We start from the raw sequence: 18,241 nt of genomic DNA on the forward strand, positions 1-18,241 counted from the left end.
TGACCTCTTGCGCATTTTCAGGTCGTGGGGGGAGAGGCAGCAGCGCGGCGAGCCCATGGCCAGACTGCCATGGCCAGACAGCCCATGGCCAGAGCCGGCTGCCGGCCGCGCTGCATCTGCTTCAGAAATTTCCCCTAATGGCTGGGAGGTGTGCGGCCGGGAACCCCCTGGGGTGCCCCACTTCTGATCCAATAAAAAAGTCAGTATTTTCTCTATCCCTGTGACTGTCAGCAGATCAGTTTTGTCCCTTGACAGGAGCAGAGAATCAGTTTTGTGTAATGACAACAGGATGTGCTACAGTAATGCCGACTCTCCTGTGGAGATGGGGGGGCCCTTGCCCCTTGTGCATTACACCCCACCCGAAGAGAGAGACAACGTCTATTATTGCGTTTACTATCTTTATCAGATCATGTATTGTTATGTGTAACAATAATGCACCCTCAGTGAGTTTGCAGATGACACCAGGCTAGGTGGGAGTGTCGATCTGCTTGAGGGAAGGAAGGCTCTCCAGAGGGCCCTGGACAGGCTGGAGGGATGGGCCAAGGCCAATTGGATGAGGTTTAATAAGGCCAAGGGCCGGGTCCTGCATTTCGGTCACAACAACCCCAAGCAACGCCAGGGGCTTGGGGAAGAGTGGCTGGAAAGCTGCCCCGCAGAAAAGGACCTGGGGGTGCTGGTGGCCGGCCAGCTTAACATGAGCCAGTCCTCCCCCAGATGAGCTGGGATCACTGGAAACCTGCTCAGCTCTCTCCAACCCCCCCAAAGCAGCACAGCCTTCCCCAAAATGAGCTGGGACCGCTGGCGTCCAGCTCGACCCTGCCCAGCCCCCCCAGACCAGCGCAACCCCCCAAAGGCAGCCCAGCCCTCGGGACCCTTGCAGAGGCCGCCAGGCTGGGGCCCAGGGGGCGGGTCGGGGGTGTCGCATGGAAAGGGGCAAAGCGGTTTTGGCAGAAAAGAAACCCCCTTGTGTTCTAACACTCCTCACCGAGGTGGGAGGCCAGGTGCGGCTGGGTTTAAATCCTGAGGGATGCCCAATTCAGCACTATCAGCCCAATGGCATTTAATGTGTATTAAAGTGTTACGATTTGGATACACTACTAGTGGACTGCACCTTCCGTCTAGTCGTGCTCATGAACTAGCACGGCCACTCTCGAGTCTTTGGTCGCGTTCGGTGAGAAACCAAAAGAACGAGCTACTTAAAAAAAAAAGTGCAGTTTATTTAAGCAACAGATAGATAGGTTCTTAGGGCAGCCGGTGATAAATACACTGTCTGCAAAGCACGTGCAAATGAAAGTATTGTTACATCTACAAAACGCGGGACAAAGTTCTAACGATACAGCCTGGCTATACATGTAGAAAAGAGAGTCTCTAGAGAAATTTCTGAGTTTCCCGAGGAAGCCCTCGGTATAATCTAAGTCTTACCCAAAGGCGTCCCTGTGGGGGGGAAGAGAGGCTCAGCCCGTCGCCTGCTCCCAGAAGCCAGTGATGGAATTCTTTGCGATGGTGTCTTCCCTGGGTATCCCCCCTCTCTCGGGCTATTTTTCTACTATTTGTTATCTTCGAGGTGGAGTTTGAGTGACTTTAGTCGTACATACTTTTACCATGAGTGGTGTAAATTTTTCTCGCTTCACAATTAAAGGTCTAGTTTAGGAGAAGCTCAGGGCGCAGGCTCAAGAAGGAGCAGTTGCACCTTGGAGGCGGGTAGCCTTCGGGGTGGAGGTGTGTTTTGGTATTATAATGACATTCTAACGAGCAAAGTTCGCACAAAGGACAGCATTTCATCAAAATTTGGCAAAATGTTGGCTCCGAGTATGGAGCGGGCAGCTAATTGGCAGCTTATCTGTTTCCTAGTATCATCCCATTCCCGTATCCGCTATACATCCTAAGGTAAAGCCGCGGAATAATTGCATCCCGTCCCGTACCTCATGTAGCTTATCAGGGAACCACAGGTGTTGTATTCTTCATGCCAGCTGTGGCTGTTTTCTCCCTCAGAAGCCTCTTGATTTTCTACTTTTCCTTCCTGTGTGAACAATGCTGTACTTTTGTGTTTTTAGCCAATGTAGTATTTATTCCACAGGGGGGCAGCGAGGTCTGTCCCTGTCCCCGTCCCCGTCCCCCCCCCCACCCTCTGCCCTCGGCAGGACAAGGTGAACCAGGTCCTCACCTCCTACCTGTGGGTCCGTCAGGCCTGGCTGGACGCCCACCTCGCCTGGGACAAGGACGCTTACGGCGGCATCGACAGCATCCGCATCCCCAGCAGCTACGTCTGGCGGCCACACATCATCATCCTCTACAACGAGTGGGTGCTGCTCGCCCTCCCCCACCCCCCGGCTGCTCCCGGAGCTGGGGGGGCTGAGGCTGGGGCTGGGGGTGTTGCCAACGGGGAGCAGGGGGGTCCTGGTGTGGGGGATGTGGGGAGACGGTCACCTCGACTGGGTGAGAAGGCGGCGGCAGGAGGTGCTGGCATCAGCCTGGTGTGCCACCCACCTGGCAGCTGGGATGTGCCACCACGGGGGTGACCAGGGGCAGCGAGCCCCCTCTTCCTGGGGGTGACGTGGGGAGGGGACACGGGGTTGGGGACCAGTGCTCGGCCCCGGCCCCGCAGACCCTTGCCCCACGTGGGGCTCGGGGCCATCCTGGCCCCACAGCGATCCCTCCCCCAGCACCGACGACGGCTTTGGCAGCTCGGTGGAGACCAACGTGGTGCTGCGCTCCGACGGGCACATCATGTGGGACTCGCCCGCCATCACCAAGAGCTCCTGCAAGGTGGATGTCTCCTACTTACCCTTCGACGGGCAGCGGTGCCGCCTCACTTTTGGCTCCTGGACCTACAACGGGAACCAGATCGACCTCCACAACCGGCTGCACACCGGGGACCCGATGGATTCCATGCCAGCGGGGGTTTCGATGCGGGGAGGTGGGCAGGGGTCTCTCCCCACCCTGCCGCGGCATCACCACCCATTACGCACACAGGGAAGTACTACATCGCCACCATGACCATGATCACGGCCTCCACCGCGCTGACCATCTTCATCATGAATGTCCACCACTGCGGCCCGGGGGCCCGGCCCATGCCCCCCTGGGCCAGGTGGCTCATCCTCCACCACATGGCCCGGCTCTGCTGTGTCTACGAGGCAGGCGAGAGCTGCAAGAGACCCCAGCGGGTGCTGGGCAGGAGGGCGGGCAGGGAGGACACTGGGGGGCCGGGGGAGAGCCCCATGGAGGGGGAGGTGGGTGCCGAGGCAGGGGGCTGTCCCCGGGACCGCTGCCTGTGCCACCACGATGGCCTGCTGAGGAACGTGGGCTACGTCGCCGGCTGCTTCCGGCATCACCAAGCCTCCCAGCGCCAGACTGGCGAGTGGAAGAAGGTGGCCAAGGTGATGGACCGCTTCTTCATGTGGGTCTTCTTCCTCATGGTCTTCCTCATGAGTGTGCTGGTCCTGGGCAATGCTGCATGATGGCCCCGTGGACTCACTGCCCCTAGGGACAGTGGTGGCCACGGGTGCCCCATGAGGGTGGCTCGTCCTGAGCCCCCCTTGGCCCTTCATGGACCTGCAGGGTGGAAGCTCCACCAGCGCCAGGGAAGAGGAGCCTGAGAGCGGGAACCTGACTCGGCCGGGGCTGCCCCAGCTGCAGGGTTGAGGGGTCACGGCCCCCCGAGCAGTTGTCTGGGTGGTGACATAGAGAAATATAGATGTAGAATCATAGAATCACAGAATGATTTGGGTGGGAAGGGACCCTAAAGATCATCTCATTCCACCCCCCTGCCCTGGGCAGGGACACCTCCCACCAGCCCAGCTTGCTCCAAGCCCCGGCCAACCTGGCCTTGAACCCCTCCAGGGATGGGGCAGCCACAGCTTCTCTGGGCAACCTGGGCCAGGGGCTCACCGCCCCCACAGCCAAGAATTTCTGCCTCAGACCTCAGCTCAATCTCCCCTCTTGCAGTGGAAACCCCTTCCCCCTCGTCCCATGGCTCCCCTCCCTCATCCAGAGTCCCTCCCCAGCTCTGAGGCTCTGAGGCTGGACAGGCAGGGGTGGCATGGCATGTGGGAGAACAGGGGCAGGTACCTAGAGAACTTCTCGCCTCCAATGCTCTGGGACTTCACCCCTGAACAATTACAGGACCCTGAGAGAGGAGTAGAATATCTGCAGGGGAAATACTGGGGCTCTTCCAGAGAGGCACAACTCACCGCACTGTGCTGGGCCCTGGCCACTATCTACCAGGCACTGCTCAGTGTTATGCAGCACCCTCAGGGGAAAGAGATGGAGACCAGACTGACAGCACCATTATAGGTTAGGGGTGGACATGCTGGGAAGCAGCTCTGAGGAGAAGGACCTGGGGGTCCTAGTAGACAGCAAACTATCCATGAGCCAGCAGTGTGCCCTTGTCGCCAAGAAGGCCAATGGCATCCTGGGCTGCATATTGAAGACTGTGGCCAGTAGGTCGAGGGAGGTCATTCTCCCCCTCTACTCTGCACTGGGGAGGCCACAACTGGAGTATTGTGTCCAGTTTTGGGCTCCCCAGTTCAAGAGGGACAGGGAACTACCGGAGCGAGTCCAGCGAAGGGCAACCAAGATGATTATGGGACTGGAGCATCTCCCTCATGAGGAAAGGCTGAAAGAGCTGGGACTCTTTAGCCTGGAGAAGAGAAGGTTGAGGGGGGACCTGATTAATGTTTACAAATATCTAAAGGGTGGGTTTAAGGAGGACGGAGCCAGGCTCTTTTCAATGGTTCCCAGTGACAGGACAAGGGGCAATGGGCACAAGCTAGAACATAGGAAGTTCCGTTCAAATACACGGAAAAACTTCTTCACGGTGAGGGTGACAGAGCACTGGAACAGGCTGCCCAGGGAGGTTGTGGAGTCCCCTTCTCTGGAGATTTTCAAGACCTGCCTGGATGCAGCCCTGAGGGATGTGCTTTAGGCAATCCTGCTCTAGCAGGGGAGTTGGACTAGATGATCTCTAGAGGTCCCTTCCAACTCTGAAGATTCCGTGATTCCGTGACAGACACTGCGGCTACTGCAAGCCCTGTGGCAGACACTGCCGCTGAACCAGGGAACCAACCCGTGCCAGTATCAGTTGCCCCCATACAGAAGAAGTACACGAAGAAATCAGTTCGCTTAGTAAGACATGATGATGAACCAGGGCCATCATGAGAAGAGGAGGAAGGGGCAGAACCAGAGATAATTACCTGATCCCTATCCTTGAGTGAGCCGTGGGATATGCGAGAAGATTTTAGCCCACTTTCAGGCGAGCACATTGTCACCTGGCTGCTTCGGTGTTGGGATAATGGGGCCAGTAGCCTGGAATTAGAGGGTAGGGAAGCCAGGCAGCTGGGATCCCTGTCTAGGGAAGGCGGCATTGACAAGGCAATTGGAAAGAAGACCCAAGCCCTCAGCCTCTGGCAACGACTCCTGTCAGGCGTGAGGGAGAGGTACCCCTTCAGTGAAGATGTTGTATGTCAACCAAGCAAGAGGACTACCATGGAAAGAGGTATCCAGTACCTGAGAGAATTAGCCGTGCGGGAGATGATTTATTATGACTCGGACGATGCAGACTTACCCACAGACCCTGATGAGGTGCAATGCACAAGGCCCATGTGGCGGAAGTTTGTACGAAGCGCACCATCGTCATATGCCAACTCACTGGCAGTAACGGAATGGAAAGGCGAAGAGGGACCAACGGTGGATGAGGTGGCTGGCCGGCTCCGGCGATATGAAGAAAGTCTCTCTTCCCGCCTTGTCCCAGCTGTGGAGAAACTGTCCCGAAAGGTCCAGCAACTTGAAGAGAATATGTCCTACTCCCCACCTATACGGGCCAGCATCTCAGGTACACACCACGAGGCACCCTGTGGTTCTTCTACCTGCGTGACCACGGGGAGGACATGAGGAAGTGGGATGGGCAACCTACTTGGATCCTGCGGACACGGGTACAGGAGTTGCAAGGAAGGACAACCACAAAAGGGGATCCCTCCAGGAAAAGTGCCGCCCCACTTTCCAGCGGGCAGTTCCCCAGACAGAGCAGAAGGCCTGATCTTGCTTCTGATCCTCTTGAAGGAACTTCCAAGTCATTTCTGCAAGAAGTGAGTGAGTAACGGATACTATGACTGGTATTAGAGGGGCCCTGCCTCCGGCCAGGTGGAAGAAAGGGACAACCGGGTTTATTGGACAGTGTGGGCTCGATGGCCTGGCACATCAGACCCTCAGGAGTATAAGGCTCTAGCGGACACAGGTGCACAGTGCAATCTAATACCATCAAGCTATAGAGGATCAGAACCCATTTGTATTTCTGGGGTCACAGGGGGATCCCAAGAGTTGACTGTACTGGAGGCGGAAGTAAGCCTAACTGGGAATCATAGAATCAGAGACTCTTCATGGCTGGAAAGGACCTTTGAGATCATCGAGTCCAACCATACACACACACAAAAACCCCCTACAATCTCTGTCACTAGAGCATGCCCTGAAGTGCCAAATCTAGGCGTTTCTTAAACACCTCTAGGGATGGTGACTCAACCACCTCCCTGGGCAGGTCATTCCAGTGCCTGACCACTCTTTCAGTGAAGTAATTCTTCCTACTATCTAATCTAAACCTCCCCTGCCGCAGCTTCAGACCATTTCCTCTGGTCCTGTCATTGTTCACCTGGGAGAAGAGGCCAACACCCACCTCTCTCCAACCTCCTTTCAGGGACTTGTGGAGGGCAATGAGGTCTCCCCTCAGCCTCCTCTTCTCCAAACTAAACATGCCCAGCTCCCTCAGCCTCTCCTCATAGGACTTGGTCTCCAGATCCCTCACCAGCCTGGTAGCTCTCCTCTGGACACGCTCCAGCACTTCAAGGTCCCTCTTGTACAGAGGGGCCCAGAACTGAACACAGCACTCGAGGTGAGGCCTCACCAGTGCCGAGTACAGAGGCACGGTCACTTCCCTACTCCTGCTGGCCACGCTATTCCTCATACAAGCCAGAATGCTGTTGGCCTTCTTGGCCACCTGGGCACACTGCTGGCTCACGTTAAGCTGGCCGGCCACCAGCACCCCCAGGTCCTTTTCTGCGGGGCAGCTTTCCAGCCACTCTTCCCCAAGCCCCTAGCGTTGCTTGGGGTTGTTGTGACCGAAATGCAGGACCCGGCCCTTGGCCTTATTAAACCTCATCCAATTGGCCTTGGCCCATCCATCCAGCCTGTCCAGGGCCCTCTGGAGAGCCTTCCTTCCCTCAAGCAGATCAACACTCCCACCTAGCTTGGTGTCATCTGCAAACCTACCGAGGGTGCACTCAATCCCCTCATCCAGATCATTGATAAAGATTTTAAACAAAACTGGCCCCAAAACTGAGCCCTGAGGGACACCACTGGTGACCGGCCGCCAAGAGGATTTCACCCCACTAATCACAACTCTCTGGGCACGGCCATCCAGCCAGTTTTTAACCCAGCAAAGAGTACACTTGTCTATGCCAGGATTCGCCAGCTTCTCCAGGACAATGCTGTGGGGGACGGTGTCAAAGGCCTTACCAAAGTCCAGAGAGACAACGTCCACAGCCTTCCCCGCATCCAACAGGCGGCTCACATGGTCATAGAAAGAGATCAGGTTGGTTAAGCAGGACCTCCCTTTCCTAAACCCATGCTGGCTGGCCCTGATTCCGTGGCTGCCCTGCACTTGCCGTGAGAGCTCACTCAAGGTGATCCTCTCCACGGTCTTCCCTGGTACCGACGTCAGGCTCACAGGCCTGTGGTTCCCCGGATCCTCCTTCCGACCCTTCTTGTAGATGGGAAAGAAACACATTCCAAAGGCTGCAGATCGTTTATGCTGACATGCCTCCTGTGGAAGGTGTTAAGCACCTGCTGGTAATCATGGATCAACCCTCAGGAGGAGTAGAAGCTTTTCCTACCAGGAAAGCTGATCCCCCAGGAGTGGTCAAAGCACTTTTGTGGGAAATCATTCCCAGATACTGACTGAAATGAAACCAGACGGTCAGACAGGGGTTCTCATTTTTCAGCAGGAATACTGAATAATATCTATAAAAGTTCAGTCTGGAGAAGAGAAGGCTCTGCGGAGACCTTGGAGCCCCTTCCAGTCCGTCAGGGGGCTCAAGGAAAGCTGGGGAGGGACTCTGGATGAGGGAGGGGAGCCATGGGACGAGGGGGAAGGGGTTTCCACTGCAAGAGGGGAGATTGAACTGAGATCTCGGGCAGAAATTCTTGGCTGTGAGGGCGGTGAGCCCCTGGCCCAGGTTGCCCAGAGAAGCTGTGGCTGCCCCATCCCTGGAGGGGATCAAGGCCAGGTTGGACGGGGCTTGGAGCAAGCTGGGCTGGTGGGAGGTGTCCCTGCCCAGGGCAGGGGGTGGCACTGGGTGGCCTTTAAGGTCCATTCCTACACAAACCATGCCCGGAAGGGGTGGGGCCCTTCTCATTCTCCTTTTCCCCTTCTCCTTCTCCCTCCCTTCTTGTTATGGTTTGAGAAACCCACCACAATTTCTTATCCTTTAGACAATTACTCTCTCACCTGATGACCCCTCCCCACCCGGGAAGGGGAATTGGGGAAAAACAAGGAAACAGGAGGGTTGCAATAGAAATCGATTTAATAGGATAAAACTAAAGAATTAACATTAATAATGCTAAAGAAGCAGTGTCGATCCCGATATCAATATAAAATACCCAAGGACTACACCCAGCCCATTCCATCAGCAGGAAGCCGTGCACTCCCAGCAGGGGACAGCCAATGGGGGACACTGCGAGCGCTGCGGCTTCGGGAGGAAGGGAAGGGCTCAGGGCTCCGAGACTACGGCAAGGAGTTCTCTGGACCACCGCCATCACGGGAGAGTCGAACTACACAGCAGACTTTATAATTTATATTGAACGTGATGTTCATGCTATGAAATAGTCCTGTTGGCAGCTTGGGGCAAGAGCCCTCCTTCTCTTGCTCTGCCTCATCCCCTGCTGCGTGTCACCAAGGGGGGCCCTGACTGCCCCATAATGACACAAGGTGGGGACGTGCCCCCCCTTGCCACACTACAAAAGAGGGACGCGGTCCCCACTGGAGCCGTCAGCGGATGCTGGGCACCGCAGTCTGGCATTGTCTGGGCAGACTGCAGCCTCGGCCTCTGACACCCCAGCAGTCTTGCGGGTCCCGTCACTGGGGACCCAGGAGGACACTGGGGAGCTACATCGCGGTTCTGTGCTGGTGACTCGGAGCACCGCAGCCACACTGGAGTTGGTGCCATGGGGCACTCTGATGCCGTGTCTCCCCTGGGCCCTCTCCTCCTGATTGTGATGGGGCTCAGCATGTTCTCATCTGTGCTGCAGAGCAAGCGGCTTCAGGTAGGTGACTGTTGCACCACACTGTGCAGCGGCATGAGGTGGCGAGGGATGGCGTGGGGTGGTGTGGGGTGCCGTGGGGGGCTGTGGTGTGAGACTGGGAGGTGCTCCCGTCTCACCCAGCTCCTCGGAACCTTGCAGAAGTGGTGGAAGAAGAAGAAGAAGCGTCGGAAAAGGAAGACAAGAGCCCGGACAGAGAAGCAGAGCGGTGAGTGGCCCCAGCACCGAGCACCCTGCAAACGGCCTACACCCCACGGCAGCCCTGAGCCGGGGCTGTGCAGGGGGCTGCTGGCCGCTCACTCTGTCTCCTCCCTCCACAGCTTCTCAGAGAGTGGATAGAGAAGTTAGGAAATCCCGGCCCAAGCAGGAGAAGCGGTGAGTGTGGGGGAGACCCCAGATGCTGCCCCAGACCCTCACCCCGTGCCCTGCCCCTGCCTGCGCTGGGCAGCCCTGCCCACCGGCCAAGGAGGGGTGCTGCCCGCGGGTCCCGCTGGGGTCTGGGGTGCAGCGGGGTCTCTTTCTCCTCCTCTGCAGGGCGAGTGTGGAGGACTCAAATAGGAAGCCCCTCTCCCCACGGGCCCCGCTGGCCGCCATGGACTCTCTGACAGACAGAGGCTGCTCTTCCTTCAGCTCCCTCTACTCCTTCCCAGAGCCCTGGCCTGGTGTGATGGTGGAGCTGGCAGCGCTCAACCGCTGAAGACCCCACTGTACCCACAGGGCTGTCAAGGGGAGGGTGGAGGAGCCAGGGCCAGCCCTCTGCCAGGAGTCCCCAGTGGAACTGCCAACAAGGACTAAGCAAGAGTGGTCCCCAGGGAAAGCAGGGACAGGGCGCAGAGCCCTGTGCACACGCAGCCTTCACCCTGCAGCCCCCCAGCCATGGTCACGGGGCTCCTCCACTCTTTTGAGTCCACCCAGGAGATGGCCAGGCGGTGCTGTGAGATGCTGAAGGTGCTGCAGGCCCGTTGGCAAGGGCGGGAGCCTGTGACCAGAACCTCCCCGGGGAGCCCTTCCATCCCCTGGGCAGGATGGTGGTGCAGGAGCACCTGGGGGCCACAGTGAAGCCCCAGCACCTGGGAGCAGAGCAGCCATGGGTGGCTGCAAACACTGATAAGGCTGAGGATGGGGACATGGACAAGGAGAGGACACGGGAGCAGACACAAGTGTGAAGGAGAAGGAAAGGAGCAGCCCTGTGGAGCTTGGCAGGGGGAGCCTGGCGGAAGTGAAGAGAAATAGCAAGATGGGGCCGGGCGAGAACAACTCCATGGGGCCAAGCACCAGCAGCCCCCCAGGCTTGGGCAGGAGCACCCCCATGGACGTGGAAGGGAGGAGGGACAGGGCGCAGAGCCCTGTGAACGTGCAGCTGCCCCCCAGCAGCCCCCCAGCCAAGGCCACAGACGAGAGGGAGCTCTACTTGGAGCTCTTGGACACTTTCAAGACCTTGGAGGAGGAGGGGCAGCACCACAGCGAGCCCGTGGACAGGGAGTGTGACCAGGCGTCCCCAGGGCTGTGCCCGCTAGGACGGTGCCTGTGTCACTGCTGCACCCGGCTCTGACACCGCCTGAAGGACTGGTGGAGACGCTGCTGCCGGCAACGACGCGTCCGCTTCAGCAGTTTCCCCTAATGGCTGGGAAGTGTGGGTCCAGGAACACACATCCTCCGTGACACCAAAGGGCTCTGACATGGGCACCACTTAATTTACATCTGCTCTAGACGTTTGTGTTTTGCCAAAAGGGAGCAGAACCATGAGTGCAGGCTGACGCAGGCTACAGCTCTGCAAGCAAACAGGGTGCACGGACTCCTCTCCTCATGAGCAGATTGCCCTGCAAAAGGGTGGGGTTCAGAAAAATCGGAAAGGATAAGAAAGTTGTCAGTTACTAGAACAAGCCTAAAGCTTTTTCACAAAATTGAGGTTTTCCTGCCTGAAAAGCTCTTTTTGCTCACAGCTGACATCCCAGCACCAGTATTTTGGGTGTTTCAGCTTTTTATGAGGGCAACCTGACATCAGCCTGACAGTGAAGACTGGCATAACGGGCATCGCAACTGGACAAGGACAACAACCTCAACCAGGCTAGAGTGGAACACCGCAGTGGCTCGCTTATGAAAATGACCCTCTGGCCATAACACTGAAGTGGTCAGGAATTCCTCCTGCTGAGCGCTGCTATGCAGAAGGCCTGGAGGATCACTTTGCTTAGCTTTGTGATACCGCGGTGAGATGTCCCTCTGGGTTCCCGTACCTGCAGAACACACCAGGAGGCTGGGAGGAGGTTGGTGAGGGTGCGTCTCATTCTCCAGCCTGGGTCTCTGAAACTGTAGCTCCGCAGACTCTTATGCTGCTGACTGGCATCTCCGCTAGCAGGATCCTGGCTAGGTGATCGTGCTTCGTGACTCTTTCAAAGAAGAGGTTCACGCGCAGTTTTGGGGCTCTCTTGGCCAAGTTGGCCCACGACATTCCCCTGACCACTTGCCCATGAGGGTCGTGGATATGACATTGGATATTCAAGGTGCACAGGGAACGAGTGCTGTGCTCCCGCAGGGTGTGCAAGTCAGCCCACCACGTTTCCGTGACGGTGACTACGTCATAGCTGTCCTGCTGCACAATGGCTTCCAGCTCCTCCTCTTTCTTGCCCATGCTGCAGGCATGAGTGTGGAAGCACTTCAGCTGGCCTGCTGATCCTGACACCTTTTTGCTGGAAGAAGGCTTCACTCCTACCTGACCATTCCCAGGAGCAGCCGTAGCTTCTAACCCATCAACGACCCTTGTGTCTCTGCTGCCGGATTCATCCCTTTCCCCCTTCAAATCTACTTGAAAGCCCCTTTGATGAGCCCTGCCAACTCCTGTGCAAGGATCCTTTTCCCCTTTTGAGGCAGGTGTATCCCGTCTGTCTCCAACAGGCCTGCTGTCCTGTCAAACCATGCTGTGATCAAAAACCCCAAAGTCCTGCCACTGACACCAGGCTCGCAGCCAGGTATTGATCTGCTGGCTCTTCCTGTTGCTTTCCTCATCCTTCCCTGTGCCTGCAACGACAGAGGAGAACACGACTTGCGCTCCTGAGCCCTTTCCTAGTCATCCCAAGGCCCAGAAGTCTCTCTTGATCTCCCTTGGGATTCTCGGTAACAGATCATCTCTGCCTGTCTGAAAAATGAGGAGCGGTTAATAATCGGAGGGGCTTACCAGGGAGAGAAGTTTTCTTCTGGTATCTTTAACCCGGGCCCCTTCCCTGAGCACACTTCCCTGAGAAGTGGGTCTGGTCTGCATATCGGGCCTTGCGCTCCCTTCAGGATGGAGTCGCCTACAACAGTGACCCGTCTTTTCTTCTTAACTGAAGACGTTTTGATGCGAGGTGTGGTTTGGCTTAACCTTGGCAACACCTCTGTGGACACTGCATTATCTTCCTCGTCAGCATTAGGTTCCCCTTGCAGAGCCTCGTACCTGGTTTTTCAGGGTACCTGGAAGGCCAGGGAGTTACTGGGGAGACACGCCTGCTTCGCCGGGCAGGAACATGTTCCCACAGCCCCCTGTCCTCTTAGTTACCTTCTTCAGCTAGGCAGAGGGAGGGCGGGGAATCTGCTGTGTCCCCCATCTTGTCAGCAGCCCCCCTGGGAGCTGCTGGCTCTGCTGGGCGGCCTGCGCTCTCCCGGCCTTTCCCCAGCTCCAGAAAAGCCCCTGTTTTGCCTTTTTTCGCCACCAACCCCCGCTCCCTTGCGGACGTACCTGCCCCGAAGCTGTCCCTCAGGAAGCGACCGGTGGGGGCCGTTACACCCCGTTTAAATTGAGCGCCGTTCCTGCTCGCCCCGGCCCGGCCCGTCAGCGTCCCCCCGCCAGCTGCCGGCCCTCGCGGCCGGCCTGCGCCCTCCCGGCCTTTCCCCGGCCCCGGGCAGCTCCGGAATAGCCCCTTTTTTGCCTTTTTTCGCCACCAACCCCCGCTCCCTTGCGGACGTACCTGCCCCGAAGCTGTCCCTTGGCGAGTGAGAATTCGCGAGAAGACACAGACGGCCCTTCAGCACTAGTTCCTGATCACGTTGCAGGGATATGCGGGGGGAACACCGCCGCCTCCTCGGAGGGAACCCCCGAGCGCCGCCATCGGCCGCCGCTGTGGGCCGGGCCGGGCCGGGCCGGGGCCGGGGCCGGGGCCGGGGCCTGGGGCGGGGCTGCGGCCGGCTGTGGGGCGGCTGAGGGCCCGGCGCCGTGGCCTGTGCTCCAGAGCCCTCAGCAGCTCCCTTGCCCTTCTCTGGACACACAGAATGGGAAGTGGGAAAGGGAGGAAAGTCGTGGCGTGAGAGAAAGGCAGTTTAATACGCAAAGCAAAAGCCGCGCGCACAAGCAAAGCCAAACAAGGAACCCGTTGGCTGCTTCCCATTGCAGGCGGGGGTTCAGCCGTCTCCAGGAAAGCCGGGCTCCGGCAGCGTGACGGTGACTTGGGAAGACAAACGCCATCACTCTGAACATCAGCCCTTCCTTCTTCTTTCCCCGGCTTTATATACTGAGCGTGACGTCAAATGGCACGGAATGTCCCTTTGCTCAGTCGGGGTCAGCTGTCCTGGCTCTGTCCCCTCCCAACTCCCTGTGCCCCCCAGGCCACTGTCGGTCGGGCAGCGTGAGGAGCAGAAAAGGCCTTGAGAGCTCAGCAACAGCTAAAACCACCAGTGCGCTACCAACACTGTTTTCATCCCAAATCCAAAACACAGCGCTACACCACCTGCTCGCAAGGAAGTCATCCCCACCCCAGCCGAAAGCGTGACACCCCAGTGCGTTGGGAGGGAGCAACTGGGGCTGGGGGCAGACAGGGACATGGACGCAGATGCAGACGTGAACAAGGACAGGGACACGGACACAGGAGCAGGCAGGAGCAGCCTGGGGAAGAGCAGACACAAGAGGGAAGGCTTGCGGACAGAAAGGGAAGGGGGTGGAGGGTCAGCAAGGGATAGAAGGGGAGGTGCGGGCATCCCTGAGAAGACACACCTTTGAGTCGATCCCTTCCAGGCAAAATGCTTTCAGAGGCTCCACACATTTGCCTTCTGGGCCCACAGAAAAGTGTGGGAGCACAAGTCTGAGGCCTGTGCGCCCCAAAGGGAGAGAAGGAGATGTTCAGCAAAGGGACAGGAGGACTTGGCATTACCCCTTCACGGGTCTCACACCATCCCAAAACCTCCCATGAACTCAGCAGCGCCCCGAGCTGCTGCCACTGCTCACGGCGGTGATGACCAGCTCCAGCCTCCGTCCTCTTGGCACCCTCCCTGCAGGTATTGATGTGCGTGGAGGAGATCCCCCTGAGCCGCCTCTTCTCCAGGCTGAGCACTCCCAGCCCTGCCCAGACTTGGCACTTGAACTTCAGCAGCAGAGACCATTTCACTGTTTAGCTAGACCGAAGGCCAAAAAGTTAAAGGATGTGGCCTGTGCTTGTACCGTGATTCTTTTTCACTCATTGGGCTGGTTTTGGTTGTTTTGTTGGGGTTTTTTTAGGCGTTTAGTAACTGGGAACTTTCTTATCCTTTCCGATTTTTCTGAACCCCACCCTTTTGCAGGGAAATGTGCTCATGAGGAGAGGAGTCCGTGCGCCCTGTTTGCTTGCAGAGCTGTAGCCTGCGTCAGCCTGCACTCGTGGTTCTGCTCCCTTTTGGCAATACACAAACGTCTAGAGCGGATGTAAATTAAGTGGTGCCCATGTCACAGCCCTGTGGTGTCACGCAGGATGTGCCACCAAAGGTGTGCGACAGCTTTGACCCGCGTCAATGAGCATCAGGTCTTTGCACGCCTGAGGGAAGCACACGGCCTGATGGTTGCTGACAGCGCTCTTTAGGTTCTGTTGCGCTGCAGAGCTTCCAAGGAACAGCCGGGATCTGCAAAGCTTTCTAGAAATTGTCTTTGGATCTACTCTCGTACCGGGGATAATTTCCAATATGTCAAGTAAGATCATGGCATGAGCTGAGGGTACGACATCTTCTAATGGTAATAGAAGTTGTCTATCTCTCTGTGTGGGGTGTAATGCTCAAGGGCCCCCCCATCTCCACGGGAGAGTGGGCATTACTGTAGCATCTACTGTTGTCGTTACCCAAAACTGATTCTCTGCTCCTGTCAAGGGACAAAACTGATCTGCTGACATTCACAGGGATAGAGAAAATACTGACTTTTTTATTGGTTCAGAAGAGGGGCACCCCAGGGGGTTCCTGGCCCCACACTTCCCACCCATTGGGGGAAATTTCTGAAGCAGACACGGCGCGGCTGGCAGCAGCGTCTCCACCAGTCCTTCAGGCGGTGCCAGAGCCGGGTGCAGCAGTGACACAGGCACCGTCCTAGCGGGCACAGCCCTGGGGACGCCTGGTCACACTCCCTATTCAAAGGCTTGCCATGCTGCTGCCTCTCCTCCTCCAAGGTCTTGACAGTGTCCAAGAGCTCCAAGAAGAGCTCCCTCTCGTCCGTGGCCTTGGCTAGGGGGCTGCTGGGCGGCGGAAGCACAGTCATGGGGCTCTGCGCCCTGTCCCTCCTCCCTTCCGCATCCATGGGGGTGTTCCTGCCTGAGCCTGGGGGGCTGCTGGTGCTTGGCCCCATGGAGTTGTTCTCGCCCGGCCCCGTCTTGCTGTTTCTCTTCACTTCTGCCAGGCTCCCCCTGCCGAGCTCCACAGGGCTGCTCCTTTCCTTCTCCTTCACACTTGTGTCTGGTCCCTTGTCCTTCTCCTTGTCCATGTCCCCATCCTCAGCCTTATCCGTGTTTGCATCCACTCACGGCCACTCCACTCCCAGGTGCCGGGGCTTCACTGTGGCCCCCAGCTGCTCCTGCGCCGCCATCGTGCCCAGGGGATGGAGGGGCTCCCCGGGGAGGTTCTGGTCACAGGCTCCCGCTGCCCCTTGCCAACGGGCCTGCAGCACCTTCAGCATCTCACAGCACTGCCTGGCCATCTCCTGGGTGCACTCGAAACAGCGGAGGAGCTCCATGACCAGCTCCCCTTGGTCCGTGGCCATGGCTGGGGGGCTGCAGGGTGAAGGCTGCGTGTGCATAGGGCTCTGCGCCCTGTCCCTGCTTTCCCTGGGGACCGGCTCTTGCTTGGTCCTTGTAGGCATTTCCAGTGGGGGCTCCTGGCAGAGGGCTGGCCCTGGCTCCTCCACCCTCCCCTTCACAGCCCTGGGGGGATGGCACGGTCCTGAGCGGTCGAGTGCTGCCAGCTCCGCCATTGCACCAGGACAGGGCTCCGGGAAGGAGTAGAGGGAGCTGAAGGAAGAGCAGCCTCTGTCTGTCATTGTGTTCATGGTGGCCATTGGGGCCCATGGGGAGAGGGGCTTCCTGTTCAAGGCCTCCGCACTCGCCCTGCAGAGGAGGAGAAAGAGACCCCGCTGCACCCCAGACCCCAGCGGGACCCGCGGGCAGCACCCCTCCTTGGCCGGTGGGCAGGGCTGCCCAGCGCAGGCAGGGGCAGGGCACGGGGTGAGGGTCTGGGGCAGCATCTGGGGTCTCCCCCACACTCGCCGCTTCTCCTGCTTGGGCCGGGATTTCTCCACTCCTCCATCCACTGGCTGAGAAGCTGCGGAGGGAGGAGACAGAGTGAGCGGCCAGCAGCTGCCGGCACAGCCCCGGCTCAGGGCTGCCGTGGGGTGTAGGCCGTTTGCAGGGTGCTCGGTGCTGGTGCCACTCACCGCTCTGCTTCTCTGGCCGGGCTCTTGTCTTCCTTGTCCGACGCTTCTTCTTCTTCTTCTTAAACCACTTCTGCAAGGTTCCGAGGAGCTGGGTGAGACGGGAGCACCTCCCAGTCCCACACCACAGCCCCCCATGGCACCCCACACCACCCCATGCCATCCCTCGCCACCCCACGCCGCAGCACAGTGTGGTGCAACAGTCACCTACCTGAAGCCGCTTGCTCTGCAGCACAGCTGAGAATACGCTGAGCCCCATCACAATCAGGAGGAGAGGGCCCAGGGGAGACACGGCGTCAGAGCGCCCCATGGCACCAACGCCGGTGTGGCTGCGGTGCTCCGAGTCACCAGCACAGAACCGCGATGCGGCTCCCCAGTGTCCTCCTGGGTCCCAGTGATGGGACCCGCAAGACTGCTGGGGTGTCAGAGGCTGAGGCTGCAGTCTGCCCAGACAATGCCAGACTGCGGTGCCCAGCATCCGCTGACAGCTCCAGTGGGGACCGCGTCCCCCATTTATAGTGTGGCCGGGGTTTACGTGCCCGCTTTGTGACATCGAGGGGCAGTCAAAGCCCCCGTTGGCGACACTCAGCAAGGGATGAGGAAGAGCAAGAGAAGGAGGGTACTTGCCCCAAGCTGCCAACAGGACTATTTCATAGCACGAACATCACATTTAATATAAATTATAAAGTTTGCTGTGTAGTTCGACTCTCCCTTGATGGCGGTGGTCCAGAGAACTCCTTGCCGCGGTCTCGGAGCCCTGAGCCCTTCCCTTCCTCCCGAAGCCGCAGCGCTCGCAGTGTCCCCCATTGGCTGTCCCCTGCTGGGAGTGCACGGCTTCCTGCTGATGGAATGGGCTGGGTGTAGTCCTTGGGTATTTTATATTGATATCGGGATTGACACTGCTTCTTTAGCATTATTAATGTTAATTCTTTAGTTTTATCCTAGTAAATCTATTTCTATTGCAACCCTCCTGTTTCCTTGTTTTTCCCCAATTCCCCTTCCCGGGTGGGGAGGGGTCATCGGGTGAGAGAGTAGTTGTCTAAAGGACAAGAAATTGTGGTGGGTTTCTCAAACCATAACAAGAAGGGAGGGAGAAGGAGAAGGGCCCCACCCCTTCAGGGCATGGTTTGGGTGGGAAGGGACCTCTAAAGGCCACCCAGTGCCACCCCCTGCCCTGGGCAGGGACACCTCCCACCAGCCCAGCTTGCTCCAAGCCCCGGCCAACCTGGCCTTGAACCCCTCCAGGGATGGGGCAGCCACAGCTTCTCTGGGCAACCTGGGCCAGGGGCTCACCGCCCTCACAGCCAAGAA

At 58.1% G+C, this 18,241-nt stretch overlaps 1 protein-coding gene across 1 annotated transcript in view; it reads left to right on the forward strand.

Moving 5' to 3' along the window:
* The first annotated feature begins 419 nt into the window (after positions 1-419).
* The window catches only part of LOC128901786 (neuronal acetylcholine receptor subunit alpha-10-like), a 40,420-nt gene continuing 22,598 nt past the window's right edge, over positions 420-18,241 (forward strand). The window contains exon 1 of the mRNA XM_054183940.1: positions 420-443. Within this exon, the coding sequence (XP_054039915.1) occupies positions 420-443 (24 nt within the window). The remainder of the gene's footprint in view (positions 444-18,241) is intronic.

The sequence above is a fragment of the Rissa tridactyla genome, chromosome 1 (assembly GCF_028500815.1).
Source record: "Rissa tridactyla isolate bRisTri1 chromosome 1, bRisTri1.patW.cur.20221130, whole genome shotgun sequence".
In the NCBI taxonomy this organism is placed as follows: Eukaryota; Metazoa; Chordata; class Aves; order Charadriiformes; family Laridae; genus Rissa; species Rissa tridactyla.